The following is a 17,189-nucleotide window of genomic DNA, read 5'->3' as shown; positions in this document are numbered from 1 at the left end:
CACTTTCCAAACTGTCTTCAAAGGCAGCTACATATATAATGCATTACAGTAGTCCAGTCCAGAAATTACTAGAACAGGAATAATTGAAACTAGGCTATTTGTCAGGATAGGGTTGCAGCTGACACATCAGCTTAACCTTCTGAAATGTGCCCTGTGCCATGTATAGTACATGTGAACCAGTGACACCCCCAGGAGGATGCCTAGACCATGAACCTGTTCCTTTAGGGCAGGAGTGCGGAACCTGTGACCCTCCAGATGTTGTCAGGATACAATTGCCATCATCCCTGACCATTGGCTATGTTTGTTGGGGCTGGTAGGACTTGGAGTCCAAAAGCATCTGGAGGCCAAAGGTTACCTATCCTTGCTTTAGGGGAGAGTGCAACCCCACTCAGAAGAGAGTGCAGTTCTAGTCTGTGCAGATCCATTGACAAGCAGCTCCTTGATTTTGTCTGGAGTGAGCCTAAATTTATTGGCCATCATCCAATCTGTTAGCAAGCCGAAGCACTAATTCAGTACTTCCACTGCTTCGCCTACATCAGATAGGAGAGAGAGGATGAACTGGGTATCCTCTTCAGATTGATGAGACTTTGCCCCTAATGTCCAGATGACCATAATTACATTGATTTTATATAGACGGTAATAAGTAATGGGGATAAGATTGAACCATTGCAGGACATACTAACATAATTATGTTAAGTAGTTGTCCCCCAGCACCACCTTCTGGAATGTACCATCCAAATTGAAACTGATCCACCACAACTTGGTATTCCCCTTCTCCACCTTAGAGGGAATATATGGTCAGTGATACTGAAATTCTTCAAGATGTCTAGGAAAATTATAACAGGGTTGTCTTTTGGGATGACCAAGGGTTTCTGTGCCAAAGTCAGATCTGGCACCTGATATGAAAGGGATGGAGAAATTCATCCAAGGGTTTTTGGAGTTGTATAGCAGGTACTGGCAGGTCCATGTAGAAATTTTATTTGCTTTGTAATACATGACATCTACCCTTTATATCAAGGTAAGCTCTGTTCCTCTTCCTTGGGAGTAACTATAATTAAATGTTCAAGTAATGCATAAATACTTCTCTAAAGCTATTTAGAAATGGCCAGACAACTCCAAGCAGTGCTGGATCCTTTCTAGTCAGGATTCAGACCTGATTTTTGGATGAAGACAGCCTTGGTTGTCCTGGTGGATGGATTTAGCTGAGGAATCAGTGAGAGAGTGCGATCCTATTAGTTTTTCTAGACCTCTCAGTTACTTTCTATACCATCAACCATGGTATCCTAGACCAGTTGCCTGGGTTTAAATGTGGAGGCACGGTGTTATGATGACTCTGTCCCTCCTGGAGAATTGGATTCATCTGGTGGTGCTGGGCACTTCTGTTTCACACCTTGGCCATTGATATATGTGTCAGGGTTTCATCTTGTCCCCTATGCTGTTTAACATCTACATGAAGTGATCTGGAGGTTTGGGCTAAAGTGTCACCATTATGTGGATAATGTTCTGCTGTAACTCACTTTTTCATCTGGTTGTCCAAAAGAGACTGTTGAATTTCTGCAGTGATGTCTGGAGGCTGTTCTGGGTTGTATGGGAATAAAGAGCTGAAGCTTAATCCAGGTAAGATAGAAGTTCTCTGGGTGGGGAAATAGACAACTTTGGATGATGGAATTCAACTGATCCTTGATGTGTTGCACTCTTCCTGAAGAATTAGGTTCGCAGCTTGGATTTGTTTCCTGATTCTACACTAGATGAGTAAGCTCAGTGACTGTGATGGCCAGTGCCATATTTTACAACCTTCAGGTGGTCATCATTCACTGGCGATCACTCATGGCCGAGTAAGATTGTCTTCCAAGATAAGGTCTTTAACGGTGGGTCCGTAAGTGACTGTGGAGGCCAATTCTGGATCCACACAGCCTCCCACAGTGAGAACATAGGTTTCCAGATGGAAGATGGTCACGATGAGGATTTGCTTGACATGCTTTCCTCTTAGCTCATTTGTCCCTTTTGCCCTGTACTCGTGCTTCTTCAAAGTCCATAGCACCTTTGATAATGGCCGAACTCCATTTGGGACGCTCATGGGCCACGCTTCCCAGTTCTCGATGCTCATGATACATTTTTTTAGATTAGCTTTGAGAACATCTTTAAACCTCTTTTGCTGTCCACCGATATTCCGTTTTCCATCCTTAAGTTGGGAGTAAATAGCTGCTTTGGAAGACGGTGATCAGGCATTCGAACAACATGGCCGGTCCAGCTAAGTTGATGTTGGAGAATCATTGTTTCAACACTGGTGGTCTTTGCTTCTTCCAATACGCTAACATTAGTCTGCCTATGTTCCCAAGTAATTTGCAGAATTTTCTGGAGGCAGCATTGGTGGAATCTTTCAAGAAGTTGGGAGTGGTGTTTATAGATGGTCCATGTTTCACAGGCATACAGTAAGGTCGGTAGTACAATGGCTTTGTAAATAAGTATTTTGGTCTCCCTGCGAATATCCCGATCCTCAAACACTCTACACTTCATTCAGGAGAGTGCGGCACTGCAGAGCTCAGACGATGTTGAATTTCAGCGTTGATGTCAGCTTTTACAGAGAGATGGCTGCCAATATAAGAAGATTGATCGGCATTCTCCAGCATCGCACCATTAAGCTGGATTGATGGTGCTACAGAGGGATTGGTTCACGCTTGCTGATGAAGCACTTTGGTTTTTTTGATGTTAAGTGAGAGGCCAAGCTTTTCATATGCTTCTGCAAAGACATTTAGGATTGTTTGAAGATCTTCCTCTGAATGTGCGGAGACTACATGATCATTGGCATATTGAAGTTCTATGACAGAGGTTGTAATTACCTTACTTTTTGCTTTCAGCCTACTGAGATTAAAAAGCTTTCCATCTGTTCGATATGTGATTTCCACGCCAGTGGGAAGTTTCCCCTCAACAAGGTGTAGAACCATGGCGATGAAAATAGCAGATAAGGTCGGAGCAATGACACATCTCTGTTTGATGCCTGATTCCACTTTGAATGGATTACTTTGAGAGTCATTGTTATCCAAAATTGTTGCTGTCATGTTGTCATGGAGGAGTCGCAAAATATTCACAAATTTATCAGGGCATCCAATTTTCAGAAGGATGGTCCAGAGAGCAGTTCGGTTTACAGTATCAAAAGCCTTAGTCAGATCAATAAACGCCATATACAGAGGTAGGTTTTGCTCCCAGCATTTTTCTTGAAGCTGTCGTGCAGTGAAGATCATGTCCACTGTCCACTTCAGGTGGTACACCAGCTTTGACTCTACCTGGAGAAATTGGACCTTGCCACAGACACTGATGCAGTAGGGACTTCCAGATTAGACATCTGCAATGTGCAGTATGTATAGATGCTTTTTGAAGATGACTTTGAAATTACCACTGGTGCAGAGTGTAGCTCCCTGGCTTTTGTCTGGAGTAAGGTGATCAGATCACACTGATATTTTACCACTTACACTGATTACCAGTATGTTTCTGGGTTCAATTCAAATTTCTGGTGATAGCTGTTAAAGCCCTAAACAGTTTGGGACCAAGTTACTTTAGAGACCACTTACACCCATATCAGCCTACCTGTACCCTAATTATGTCAGAGGCCTGTTAAGATGCCTGCTGGTAAATGCTATTTTGCCTGGTGGCACAAGGAACAGGACCTCTTCTGTGGTGACCTCCCATTTATGGAACTTAATTCTGGGCAAAGTCAGGTAAGTCCTGTCACCTCTTTTTCAACAAGTTCTAAACATACATTCTAAACATGGCCTTTGGGGATTAAAATGGGCCCCTGCTGGGAGGAAGGGCGGGATATAAATCAAATAATAAATAAAATAAAATAAAATAAAATAAAATATGAGGATGGCAGTTCGGTTACAATGGCTGGGCCACGCATCTAATGTTAGTTTTAGCCTATTTTAGTCTGTGGCCTGGTTTGCACATCATGGTTAGCCAAACTGTGCTTACCAGGACTGCATGAATGTGCTGGCTTCCAGAGAGGAGTTCTCACCTGCTCTGCTCCTCCCTGGTCCTTTTAGCTCAGCTCAGCAAAGCAGCTAAACCTAAGCTAAGGCTCAGCATGTTGGCTGAACCCAGAAATGTGGTTAAGCTTTCTCCTTAATCATGATCTGCAGCCAAGAACAAACTTCTGGCCACAGATTGTGAGTAAGTAGGAGAAACCTCAACCACAATCCTAGATTTGAGCGACATGATCTGCCAAATCATAGCTGCCATGCCACACTGAGCCAAAAGGAGTGAGCAGGAGCAAAAAGCAAGTGTGATGTCCTCTCCAGAGCCAGCGTGTTTGTGCTAAGCCATCTTATTGTTGTGTATGGCCGTGGACTATGTTTCTTTTTGTTGTATTTTTCATTATTGTAATTGATGTAGTTTAGTGATTGTATGATTCCAAACCACTTTGTGAGACTACTGTTATGAACAGTGATATATAAGCTTTTAAAATGAATGATAAGTATGAAAATTCTTTAATTTAATTAATCATAGCTATCAGGCATTCATTAGTATATTTATTGGCAATAATAACCACATAAAAGTAATTATTTTAATTATTTCACCTCATGGCCTGATTGTAACCCCTTTTTTGTGTGATGCCATGGCCTCATAGGGCTCAGTTAAAAGGAATAGTTAATTTGGACTGCATAACATTTGAAGTAATTGGATACTGAGATAATATCTTTGAAGCGTATCTTATACTAACTGGTATGCATTTAATATCTGAGGAACAATGCTGCTCTGTGGCCCATGTTTTAAAGTTGCAGACAATTACATCCTAAAACCTGTTACTACTTAAGGTGTGTGTGTGTGCAGTCATAATTGAAATATCAGAATAACACCACCAAAGCCTGGCTTTGAATTCTTATTCCTTTGTCAAGTTGGCAGGAAGCTTTGCACATTGTTTGTAAACCACTAAGATGTTTTATTTTCAGTTAAGCAGTATGCAAATTTTGTTAAATAAAAAACAAATGTGGAGAATAAATGAAGATGATAGCCAAATCCTACAAGCAGCAAATTAGTTTATCTGCATGTGTTGCTTGCTGCTGACTCAGAGCACCTCATGTGCTCATTACATGCTAGAGTCTGGTCTTTTGCATTGAAAGCTCTTTCCAGTAATTGTTGGATTTGCATGCTTTTTGTTGGCATAATAATAGTGAAATATTCCATTTTATAATAGTCTAAATTGAAGTTACATTTGAATTCAGTGACAACAGCACCAAATTTGGGGGAAAGTCCTAACCAGAGTAAGTAAATTTTGTGTGCTTATTAAGTGAAGAGTATCTTGACCACTTCTAGCTTACAAAAAGAAGGGAAAAATTATATTTGAATTTAGGGTTAGACTTCTGCATATGCTAGTTGTAGAAATAATTCAGCTTCTTGTCCAGCACTGGTGTTCCGCTAGCAAGGAAGTCTTCACTTGTGCAATGGAATGTCCCCTCCCTTCCCTGCAGCCTCCCTCTCCTCTCTCCCGTACTCTCAAATTCTGCTCCAGAGTGTTAGAGGACCCTTCAGAGCATATTTTGAGGGTGTATAGGGAGAGAACAGGAAGGGGAAGTCCCATGGTGTAAGGGCAGTGCGCACAGCTGTGGATACAACCCTCAGTGTTCTGTTATAGAAATGGAACGTCACTTATAAAAATAGTGATTTCCATCACTCTATTTTTGAGAGTTCTATACTGGGATAATACTACCTGTGGAAATTTCAGTGAAAGAAGAGAAAATTAGGGTTGCACACTTTGAACAGAATGGGTTTCATAGGACTTAAGTTTGTATTCAGTGTGCTATTCCTTTATGTAATTGGGATTTAAAACAAATCTGTAACTTGTAAAAATATTTCTCAGAGAATCTTAAGTGGCTAGAAGCATTAGATATTAATAGCCAAAGCATTATACACTATGTTAATAAGAGAATGCACTGTTAAATAATTAAGACTTATCTGAGTTGTTAATCATTATTTGGAGCCTGTATAGTAACTTGTATTCAAATATTAAGAGTTGCATAGTAAGTTTATACATACATGCTTAATTTCATTCTGTTTCATTAAGACGTTACTGGTTACAGTTTTTCACAATGCATTGAAATGGAAAATCTCAATTTAAGCTTTGAATACTGGGTCGCAGATCCTAACGTTTTGATCTGTGATTGGAAGAATTGTGCTTCCTTCCATAAACAAACTCTGTTCACAGAGTGAAAGGTTAAGGATCCACGTTTAATGTTATTATTCAGAGAGGGTTTTAGTTGCTCAAGCAAGGAAGCAAAGGTCAAATCACATTTCGCCATGCACAACAGAATTTGTATTGTACATTTCATTTTTTTTTTTACAGAAAAGTAATTTTATTGGGTTGCATCCAGTTGTGTCCTTAAACCAACTGATTCCGTGGAGCCTTCAACGTAGGAAGGGAGGGGGATGAGGATTTTCTTGGATTCTCACTTGTCTCTGCAGTGTTTCTCTCTCTCACTCTCACTCTCACTCTCACTCTCTCTGTCTCTCTCTCTCTCTCTCTCTCTCTCTCTCTCTCTCTCTCTCACACACACACACACACACACACACACACACACACACACACACACACACGTGTGTTAAGCTCTCTCCCCCTTTAAGCACAGGCTGTAGCCAAAGTTTGTTCTTGGTTACAACTCATGGTTAAGGTTGGGAGATCTCAGCCACGAGCCCACGTTTGGATGACACACTAAGCCAAGCCATTGCTTATCTGCTGTACCCCACTGAACTAGATGGACCAAGGAGGAGCAAAGCAGGTGTGATCTACTGCCTGGAAGCTCAAGTGTTCAAGCTAAGCCATGGTTTGGATTAGCATATTGCTATGAGAATGCCTTTTTACTTAAGAAAAAAAAGCATATTTAAGAAAACATACTTAATGTCTAGATAGAATAGACTGAGGCTAAAATACTATCCAACTGAGGTTACAATCCTATGAACACTTACCTGGCAGTAAGTCCCATTGAGGTTCATGGTAGTTATTTCTGAGTAAAAATGCACAGGATAGGTTTGTCAGTTACCCTAATCATCCCTGGTTAACATATTTAGTATGTATTTAGACTGGGTTAAGTTCCCAGTTCCTTCAACATATGCAGATCACATTGGTTTCCACTGGAACATAAGTGCCTTCACTTTTGCTTAAGTCCGTACAGAGACCTTAAGCATGCCAAAATCCCTTCTTAGTCTGTGGTGCTAGAAAGCCTGAGTATATTTTGGCATTATCTCCACTCTATTGTGAGGGAGAGCAAGTTGTTTTGATTTAAGGGACGTAATCATTTATTATTAATTTTCAAGCTTGACGTACAGTTGTGTGTGTGGGTTCCCTGGGCCCACCCCTTTTGTTCATCTCCTTTCAAAAGAAATCCCTGGAGCAAATTAACCCTTTTTTTTAAAAAAAGTAATTTTCTAACTGAAACCTACAACAGATACTGTTAAAGTAAATTGTCTTTTTGTGTGTGTCTAACACATGATGTAGTAGTGTAGTTTTCTTCTGTAATAGTGAGAGACCATTTTCATAATGTATGTTTTGCTTTATAGAACCAGGCTTCTCTTGAAGAAAACAAAAAGCTCAAGGAACTGAATGCAGTTGTATGAAGCTCAGCTTACAGAGTTTGTTTTGCACATATTTTAGAAAATTAGTTGTTGTTCCACTTTTTGAAACCTTAGATCCAAACTGAAAATTGGATTGTATGCCTCAAGCATTTAGGTACCACAGGGCATTATTATTATTATTATTATTATTATTATTATTATTATTATTATTATTATTATTATTATTATTATTATTAATCAGATCAGACTGAGCTGTAAAAGCACACTGGCACACACTGGCTATCTGTATTGTCCTCTCTCTAACAGTCAGTAAAGTCTTGTACTGCCACAACATGATCAAGCAAGTAAGAGTAGTTTTTTTCAAGAAAAGCCTTTATTGTTTTGTATTTTTAACTTTTCTGTAATTAGTTGTTTTGTGTAACAGGTGGGAGATTCAAGAAAGAGATAGTAGTTGATGGACAGAGTTACCTGCTGCTGATTAGAGATGAAGGAGGTCCTCCCGAGGCACAGGTGAGCACTGTTTAAGTGGAACTAGTAATTGGCAACAAATATACTGCAGTTATGTCAGAATGTAGACAGTAAATTGGTAGAATCAGCGCTTTATATCTTCACAGAAAAAGTACTGAACAGGACAAATGTCTAGCTGCCATAAAAATAAAATGGCTCCTTCATAAGCTACACTCAGGAGTGGTGAACCACAGGTTGGAGCCAACCCCCACAGATTGGCTTCCATGCTCCTGAGTTTGCCAGCAGCAGCAGAACCAACCTAACATTGCTGTAGATAGGATATTTGCACATTTCCACTCATTTAAAGAGTGGAGATAATGTGATTTTCCTATCCAGTGTAGCTCTTACTCTAGGATCTGCCATCTTCAGGGCCTTCTGTGTGTGCGACTCTTCCAGCTTCGAGTGCCTCTTCAGGTGTGCACAAGCAGACAGTGTTCAGTGTTCCTGAACAGGGATAGCCTGACCTCTGTAGTCCATGCGTTGGTAACTTCGAGGCTTGATTACTGCAATGTGCTCTCTGTGTGGGGCTGCGCTCGGCCTGGGTTTGGAAGCTCCAGCTGGTGCAAAATGCAGCGGCCAGATTGCTGATGGGAGAGTATGGCTGACAACATGTGACACCATTTCTAAAACATTTGCGCTGGCTGCCCATCTGCTACCGAGCCAGGTTCAAGGTCCTTGTATTAATTTAAGTCCTGAACAACTTAGGTCCAGGGTATATTAGGAACCGTCTGAATCCTTATATCCCAGCTTGATCACAGATCATCTGCAGGAGCAGCTCTGGTTGTCCCCTGAGTTGGTGAGGCTCATTTAACGTTGACACAGAATCAAGCCTTCAGTGTCATTGGCCCAGTTCTCTGGAAAGCTGTGCCAACAGAGATTCAGCAAGTGCCTTCTGCTTTAACTTTTAAGAGCCTGCTGAAAACCTTTCTGTTTCGCCAGGCTTACGCAGGCAATTAAGAACATGCCTTTCCCCCCCAACAATTGATCTTTGTTTTTATTGTATTTTTAATGTGTTTTTTTAATTCTATGGTGGTGGTTTCAAACATGTTGTAAACCACTTTGTTTTTAATAAAATAGTTGTATACAAATATTTTTATCGAGTATGAAAGTTCCAGCCCAGTGCCATGCTGTTCAGTCTCACATTTTGGTATTGGCCTTATTTAAGGAACTTCAGATCTCGAACAGTATATGAAAGTCCCTAATAGGCCCAACAAGGAACTACAAATCAGATCAACAATTCAGCTGGATTCCACTTCATTACCACCACCACCCAAAAAAGTTGCAAGTATAAAATACCAGTTAAATTTGTCAAACATTGATACTTGAAAAAATACACTTTTCCTCAGAATGGCATTTCTGTATATCAAGACTGAGCGTCTGTGTAGCAGTATAATGAAAAACACATACATAGTAAGCAGTTAGTATTGCTAATCTTAACTCATTTAGCCAAAAGGATATTCAATATAATTCTTCCTTGCACTGCAGAAATATGTCACAAGTCACTCAGTAATACTGTTGTGGCTACTAATACTGCCAGAGGCAGGTATAATGATCAAATTGTGCATGTATGTGGTTGCTTCAAGGGGGAAAAAAGAGCTTGTTAGAGGGAATTGAGAAGTTCATAGATAAGTAAGGTGCTTTTTTGATTTAACAAATGTAATTAACTGAGAGTTGTTCGTTAAATATTGTAGAATGCTTGCATCAAAGATAGCTCACATGTATAAATCCTTGACACCTGAAATCACCCAGTGCATATCAGTATTTGCTCCCACACTCCTAATAACAAAATGTGCTAAATTTTAAAATATCTTTTAAATTCTGTGATTTCCTGAGTCCAAGTACAGGAGGGTTGGTACACTCTGGTACGTTACTTGGTGAAGTTGTCTAGATGTGAGACCGACCTCTGACTCCCAGCCTGCAGAATGGGACCCATTTTAACATTTTCACTTTTGATATGTATCACTGGTCAAAGTTTCAGACCTTTTTACTAGTTGTGTCATCTGTTTCCTTTCTGGAGTTTTCTCTTCAGTGATGGATGATGAGCAGGTAGGCAAGGCATCATCACCATTATGCTTGGATTTTTTTAACCAAAAAAGTATCTACAGCATGCAAAAGGATTCAGCTGTCCTTGGTCTTCTGTATCTCCTCTTTCTTTCTGTTGCTTTTGCTATCTCCTTTCTTTCTCTGTCACCTGATGGTGCCTTTTTCTCTCCCTACCTTCTTGTATTTTTGTCCTCTGTCAAGTCCAACATGGCATCCAGTATGCTGGCAACAGCTTGTCTGTGACCTAACTGTTATGGCCATGTGACCAACTTGTGAATCCCGACCCATTGGTTAAAGGCCTATGACCTGGTGTCATGTATGCCAGTGTTTTGTAAATAATACTCAGTATCGATCCTGTGGAGGAGTCTAGTTGGTTGTCACAGCGCCATGGAGAGCTTTTAGGGAGCAGTGCCTGCTGTCATCAGGGGAGTAGCGCATCCACTCCTGAAGAAGCCCATCCTGGACCCTGTGCTTTATTTCAACTGTACCCCAGTCATGAATACCCACCTTCTTGGTGGCGGACCAGTTGGCAGGAATTCCTGGAAGATACGGATTATCGGAACCAATTTCAGTCTGGGTTCAGATGTGTTTTTGGGACTGAATCAGCCTTGGTCACCTTGATGGATGACCCGTATTGAGAGAAGGACAGGGTGAATGTGACTCTGCTTCTCCTTCTTAATCTCTCAACAGGTTTTGCTACCATTGGCTGCAGAATCCTCCTGGACTAGCTCTGTGGGATGGGTCTCCTGGACTAGCTCTGTGTGACCAGAGAATTGTGGCTTGGCCCCATGGTCTTTGTGCTGTGGTGTGCTTCAGGGTATGATCTTGTGTCCAGTACTGGTTAACATCTATATGCAGCTGTTGGGTGCAGTCATTCAGAGTTTTGGTTCAAGGTGTCATCAGTATGCTGATGACATGCAGCTCTATTCCTCCATAAACTCTGAGTCAGGAGAGGCTGAACGTGATCTGGACCATTGTCTGGGCATAGTGGTGAGGCCTTTGATTCTCTGCCTTCCTTTTGGAGAAGTAAAGTGTCTTAAAGGTTTGATCCTCTGGTGTGGAGCGTGGCATTTCTCCTGTATTCCATAGCCTCTGTTTGGTGCATTCGGTGCTGCATTGGACTGACAAGGTAGCATGGAAGATGTTCGGTTCCTTGAGCCCAGTGTTATGACCCAGGACCAGGGGCTGGGGACTTTGAGGAGTGGGATTCTGACTTTGAGGACTGGGGAGATGACTTGAGGGAGGAGGGCTCGCAGAACCCCCAGTCACCTGCCCCCCATGGAAGCACAGCCTGAGCTGTCAGAGGCTGCTTCTTTGAACACTCTACCCTCGCCTGCACCTGAAGCTCCGCCTTGCCAACTTGCTTATCCTCAGCTGGGCGCCCAGCTGCTTCCCATGCCTGAACAGACTGTTAGCCTCCCTCATTTGGAGGGGGAAGCTGAGGTCCAGCCCCCTTTGCCCCGTTCTCACCGGCTTTGGAGGCACAAAGAGCAACGGTCAGGGTTAAGGAGGAGCCGGCATCTTTGTGTGAAAGAGAAACCTATTTAAGGGGGTGCTGAAGTGGGGGAAGTTGCTGTGTTAATGTCTGTGGCTGCGAAGACATGCTTAGCCAGTGTTAGAGAGGGAATTAATTCCTAGAAAGCACAGTTAGGTGAATGAGTCAGAAAGCTTTTAACATTAACTTTAATAACAAGAGAAAATCTCACAGAACTACATGTATCTGCATCTTTGGCTTCGGGCAGGACAGTTTGATGCAGCCACATCCTTCTCCCTCCGATGCCATGATGACCGAAAGGTTGGAAGTGAGTGGTGAAGCAGGGGAGGACCTTCACCAAGCCACGCAAGCTGTGTTAACTGAAGTCCAGAGCCTCCGAACTGAAACCCAGTCCCTTTGAGCTGAGAATCAAGCCTTGTGTCTTCAAATGACTCAATTGGTGACCCAGGGTCTCCCTGTGCAACAGGTGCAGGGAGGTGCCCAGCCCTAGCCGGCACCACAGAGCAAACCTCTGGTGGAAATGCCAGCCTGCTGTGGGGGAAAAGTTGAGCTATTATCCATGTTCTTAGCCCAGTGTGAACTGTAAATGCGAGTGTGACTGTCGAAATTCCCCCAATGATGATGTGAAGGTGACATTCATCATCAGCCTATTGGAGGGAGAGGCTGCCCAGCCTGATTGCTCCTTCAAAATGACCCTGTCTTGACCCAGTATACCGCCTTCATTAACACTATGGCTGAGTTCTTTCAGAATTTTTCTTTCACAAAATAGCTATTTCCAACTGGTACCTCCTCTCTTTAATTGCGGAAATGCTGGAGTGCTAAAATTTACACCAAACTGGATTTATGCTTACCATTTGGTCAGAATCAATGAAGGGGATGAGTGGAAGACTGCTTTCGAGACACATTATGGACATTTTGAATACTTAGTCATGCCGTTCGGACTCTCAAACGCTCCAGCTGTCTTCTAGAATTTCATGAATGACATCTTCCAGGACTATTTGGACCACTTTGTGATAGTTTATTTAGATGACATTCTAATTTACTCAGACTCCCGTGAACAGCACGAGGTGCACGTGAGGCTGTGCTACAGAGACCCAGAGAGCATCACCTGTACACCAAGCTGTAGAAGTATGGGCTTGACCTGGCCACTTTGGATTTCTTGGGCTATTGCATCTCTTCCGCAGGAGTTGAGATGGATCTGGAGAAGGTGCGCTGTGTGCTCTCATGTCATCCCCTAGAACCAAGAAGAATCTCCAACACTTTTAGGGGGTTTGCTAACTACTATTGCTGTTTCATCACTGCCTTTTCTAATAGTCCTTACTGACTATTTAAAGGGTTCGGGACCCTTTCATTGGACTAACTCTGTGCAACAAGCATTCGAAGAGCTGAAGTAGTTGTTCACCTCAAAACCAGTACTTCAGCACGCCGACCCCCAACAGCCTTTTGTGGTGGAGAGTGATGTGTCAGACGTAGCTATTGCAGCAGTGTTATTGCAGCCAGCCCAGAAAGGGGGGGGCTTGTGACCCTGTGCTTGCTTCTCCAGAAAGCTGACAAGTGCTGAGCACAACTACACGGTGTGGGAGAAAGAACTCCTGACCATTCGGGATGCTTTGCAAACCTGGCTTCACCTTCTGGAGTGGTTGTGACACGAAGTGGAAGTCTGCACGGATCATTGAAACCTGGAGAGCCTGGAAACTGAACCAGCGTCAAGTGCGTTGGGCACAGTTTGCTGTATTCCACTTCCACATTAATTATATTCCTCAAGCACAGAACTGTCGGCTGGATACCTTGTCCTGCAAGCAAGAGTTCAAGGAGGAGCAACCTGCTACTTGAGAACGTCACATTATACCCTTGGATAGGTGGCCAGTTGTCCTGATTCTTGGGTTGAGGGCTTGCATAGCGCTCAGGAGGAAGACCCGTGCTCTCAGGAGCAGATACGAGAATTGGAGCAAGCAACACAGAACTGTGCACCTGGATTCTCTAAAAGGGGAGGGCTGCTTTACCAGCATGAGGCTTTGTATGTGCCTTCTGGACAGTTGTGATCCAAAGTCTTCCGCCAGTGCCATGACACCCCCACTGCTGGACATTTTGGGGTTTTTTAAACCTTGCAGATGGTCACAAGGGATTTTTGGTGGCCAAAAATTAAACATGATGTAGAGAGGTACGTCCAATCCTGCCCCCCTTGTGTGAGGACTAAACATGTGCAGGGATGACCCTCAGGCTTATTGGAGCCCCTTCCCATGCCTGAGGGGCCATGGCAAATGGTGACTCTTGACTTCATCATGGATCTCCCCGCTTCCCAGGGGAAGAAAACTGTTTTGGTGGTTGTAGATGCTTTCAGTAAAATGGCACATTTTATTCCCTGTACTGGGTTGCCAACTGCTTGAGAGACTGCCTAATTATTTATAGAGCACATTTTTCAGCTCCATGGATTCCCCTCCAGTTTGGTTTCAGATCGGGGAACCCAGTTCACCGCTCAATTCTGGCAAGCGTTATGGCATTTGCTGGGAAGTGAGCTAAGACTGTCATCCACGCACCACCCGCAGAGAGATGGACAGACAGAGAGAGTAAATGCTACCTTGGAGCAGTATCTCTGTTATGTAAATTATCAGCAGGATAATTGGGTGGCTTTACTGCCTTTGGCAGAGTTTGCGTATAACAACTCTGTGCATGCCTTGACACAGCAGACTCCATTCTTTGCCACCTTGCGATATCACCCGTGCAACTTTGCCCATCCCAGCGCTACTCTGGCCATACCAGTGACAGCAGAGTTTGTGCAGGAACTGCAGGCAATGCAGCACTTGCTACAGGAGCAACTAATGCAGGCGAAAGCCGACTATAAGCGGCAGGCAGATCAACACCACCAGCCTGGCTCGGAAATAAAGGTTAGAGACAAAGTGTGGCTGTCCACGCATTACTTGCCCACAAGGGTTCCTAGTCAGAAATATTAAGCTTGAAGACTGGGATCTTTGAAGTAGAAGCCTAGATCAACCCTGTGGCATTTTGTCTCCACCTCCCACCTTCCTTGAGAGTCCATCCCATCTTTCACTGCTCTCTGCTTACTCTAGAAAGCTGCCGGATCTCAATTGAACATTGGAAGTCCTTCCTCCCCCCATGGTGGTCGATGGTCAGGAAGAGTTTGAAGTGGAACGGATCCTGGATTCTTGGTGATGCTGAGGAAAGTTACAGTACTTGATCCAGTGGTTGGGGTACCCTCCAGAGGAACTATCTTGGGAGGCAGCAACTGATGTGCACATGCCGGATTTGGTGAGAGAGTTCCATGAAGCTTATCCAGACAAGCCCAAACCCCTGGGGTGGGAGGAGCTTCGGCATGGGAGGGGGAATGATATTATGACCCAGGACTGGGGAGTGACTTTGAGGAGGGGGACTCTGACTTTGAGGGCTTAGGAGATGACTTGAGGGAGGAGGGCTCGCAGAACCCCCAGTCACCTGCCCCCCCCATGGAAGCACAGCCTGGGCTGTCAGAGGCTGCTCCATTGAACATACCCCCATTAACTGCACCTGAAGTGCCGCCTTGCTAACTTGCTGATCTCTAGTTGGGTGTCCAGCCGCTTCCCACACCTGAACAGATTGTTAGCCCCCCTCATTCGGAGGGGGAAGCTGAAATCCAGCCCCCTTTGCCCTGTTCCCATTGGCTTTGGAGGCACAAAGAGCAACGGTTGAGGTTAAGGAGGAGCTGGAGTCTTCACGTGAAAGAAGAGGGCGCTGAAGTGGGGGAAGTTGCTGCGTCAATGTCTGTGGCTGCGAAGACATGCTTAGCCAGTGTTAGAGAGGGAATTAATTCCTAGAAAGCATAGTTAGATAATGAGTCAGAAAGCTTTTGACATTACTGTAACTTTAATAAAAAGAGAAAATCTCACGGAACTACGTGCATCTGCATCTTTCGGCTTCAGACAGGACCTTCAGGGAAGGGTATTTATAAACATCCCAGCTTTGGTTCTACAGGTCTTAGTGTTGTGACATCAGGTTCTGTGTTTCCCGGATCATCAGCAGTGGACAGAGCCACGAACCAGTTCTGGCTCCTTAGCTGGTGACTTTAGCATCCAACTTGGTGTCCTGATCACTGCAAGACATGATAGATAATTTTGAAAGAGAATGAATTAAAGTCAAGGAAAACAGTCAACTGTTGCTTTTCCTTTCTTACCTTTTTTCCTTCGGTAACTCCTTCCTATCAATAGTGGCTGCTCTCAGAGAAGCTTGTAAAATGACATTACAGGGCTAACAGGAATTTGGTCTGGCATCAGTTGATCATGGAAGTGGGACTGCACACTGCCTTATACAGGCACAAGAGTGGCTGTATACAACAGCCAGCATGGATTTTTCACATTCCGCCCACTGAACTCAGTAAGCATGCAAATAATCAAACCTGCCCTCCTCTTCCCCTCCTGCCTGCTCCATTCCCCCTGCTCCCCTCTGCTGTTCCTCCTCCCCTCCCCCCTCCTCCCCCATGGCCTGTTTCACCTATTCTAAGCATGATTGCAGGGGAGTAAATCCCATTGAACTCGGTAAGCATGCAAATGATCAATCCATTCTTGGCAAACTTGCATAGGATCCCATTTCTTACTTGCTGGATTAAAAAGCAGAGAAATTCACTAATAGGCAAAAAAAACCTTGATTAGATTCTCTGTAGAAATCAATAGGAAAGAAGCAAAGTAAGAACACCATCAACAAACATACAAAAATGTAATTCTTTATTTTTGGATATGCAGTCCTGATTGCAGGTGTTGCCACCACTCACCATATGCTCAGAGGCACATGTTACCAAATTCTTCCAAGCTACACAGGAAGTGGATTGGACTGTGAAAGACCAACCCAAATTGTGTTTGCATTTTTACAAATTTGTAGGGCAGTACAATATCTCAGGGAGGAGATCAGGTCTCCTGCTCCCCTGGTGCATTCACTACAGCTGCCCAATTTCCCTGCTTTTTAAAGTTTGATAGAAATATTTTTTGCCTATAGATATGTTGTTAAACCCCACAGGTTTTTGCCTGTTAGTGAATTTTCTTTTTAATCCAAAAATTAAAACAGATTCCTTCTGAGATACGATACACTTCCTCTCTGTGGTTTGATGCAACTGCTTACTGTTCATTTGTGATCTTTATGCAGTACTTTGTATCTAAAAATCATCATCATCATCATCTCACCCTCCTCTCAGGAGGAGTGCAAGGCGGCAAAGAAAAACACTAAAAACATGTTTAAAACACCTTAAAAACAAATCATCTTCAAGATTTTTTTAAAAAAAACATATTTAAAAAAACACACTTTCCAACATGGATGCAGACTGGGATAAGGTCTCTACTTCAAAGGCTTCTTGAAAGAGGAAAGTCTTCAATAGGTGCCAAAATGGCTCCTGTTTAATATTTAAGGGGAGTGAATTCCAAAGGGTAGGTGCCACTACACTAAAGGTCCATTTCCTATGTTGTGCAGAACAGACTTTCAAATGAGATGGTATCTGCAGGAGGCCTTTACTTGCAGAGTGTAGTGATCGACTGGGTATATAAGGGGTAAGATGATCTTTCAGGTATCCTAGTCCCAAGCTGTATAGGACTTTATACACCAA

General features: G+C 43.2%; 1 protein-coding gene across 8 annotated transcripts in view; it reads left to right on the top strand.

Moving 5' to 3' along the window:
* AGAP1 (ArfGAP with GTPase domain, ankyrin repeat and PH domain 1) overlaps positions 1-17,189 on the top strand; it is a 639,639-nt gene that overhangs the window by 81,758 nt on the left and 540,692 nt on the right. For all 8 annotated transcript variants that reach the window (XR_009760410.1, XM_061607665.1, XM_061607664.1 and 5 more), the window contains exon 4: positions 7,988-8,073. Coding sequence is in view for 7 of the 8 variants with exons in the window: in XM_061607665.1 (XP_061463649.1) it covers positions 7,988-8,073 (86 nt within the window). In the remaining variant the exon portion in view is untranslated. The remainder of the gene's footprint in view (positions 1-7,987; positions 8,074-17,189) is intronic.

Source organism: Rhineura floridana, chromosome 2 (genome assembly GCF_030035675.1).
Source record: "Rhineura floridana isolate rRhiFlo1 chromosome 2, rRhiFlo1.hap2, whole genome shotgun sequence".
Taxonomy (NCBI): Eukaryota; Metazoa; Chordata; class Lepidosauria; order Squamata; family Rhineuridae; genus Rhineura; species Rhineura floridana.
This window is presented reverse-complemented; position numbering and strand designations above follow the sequence as displayed.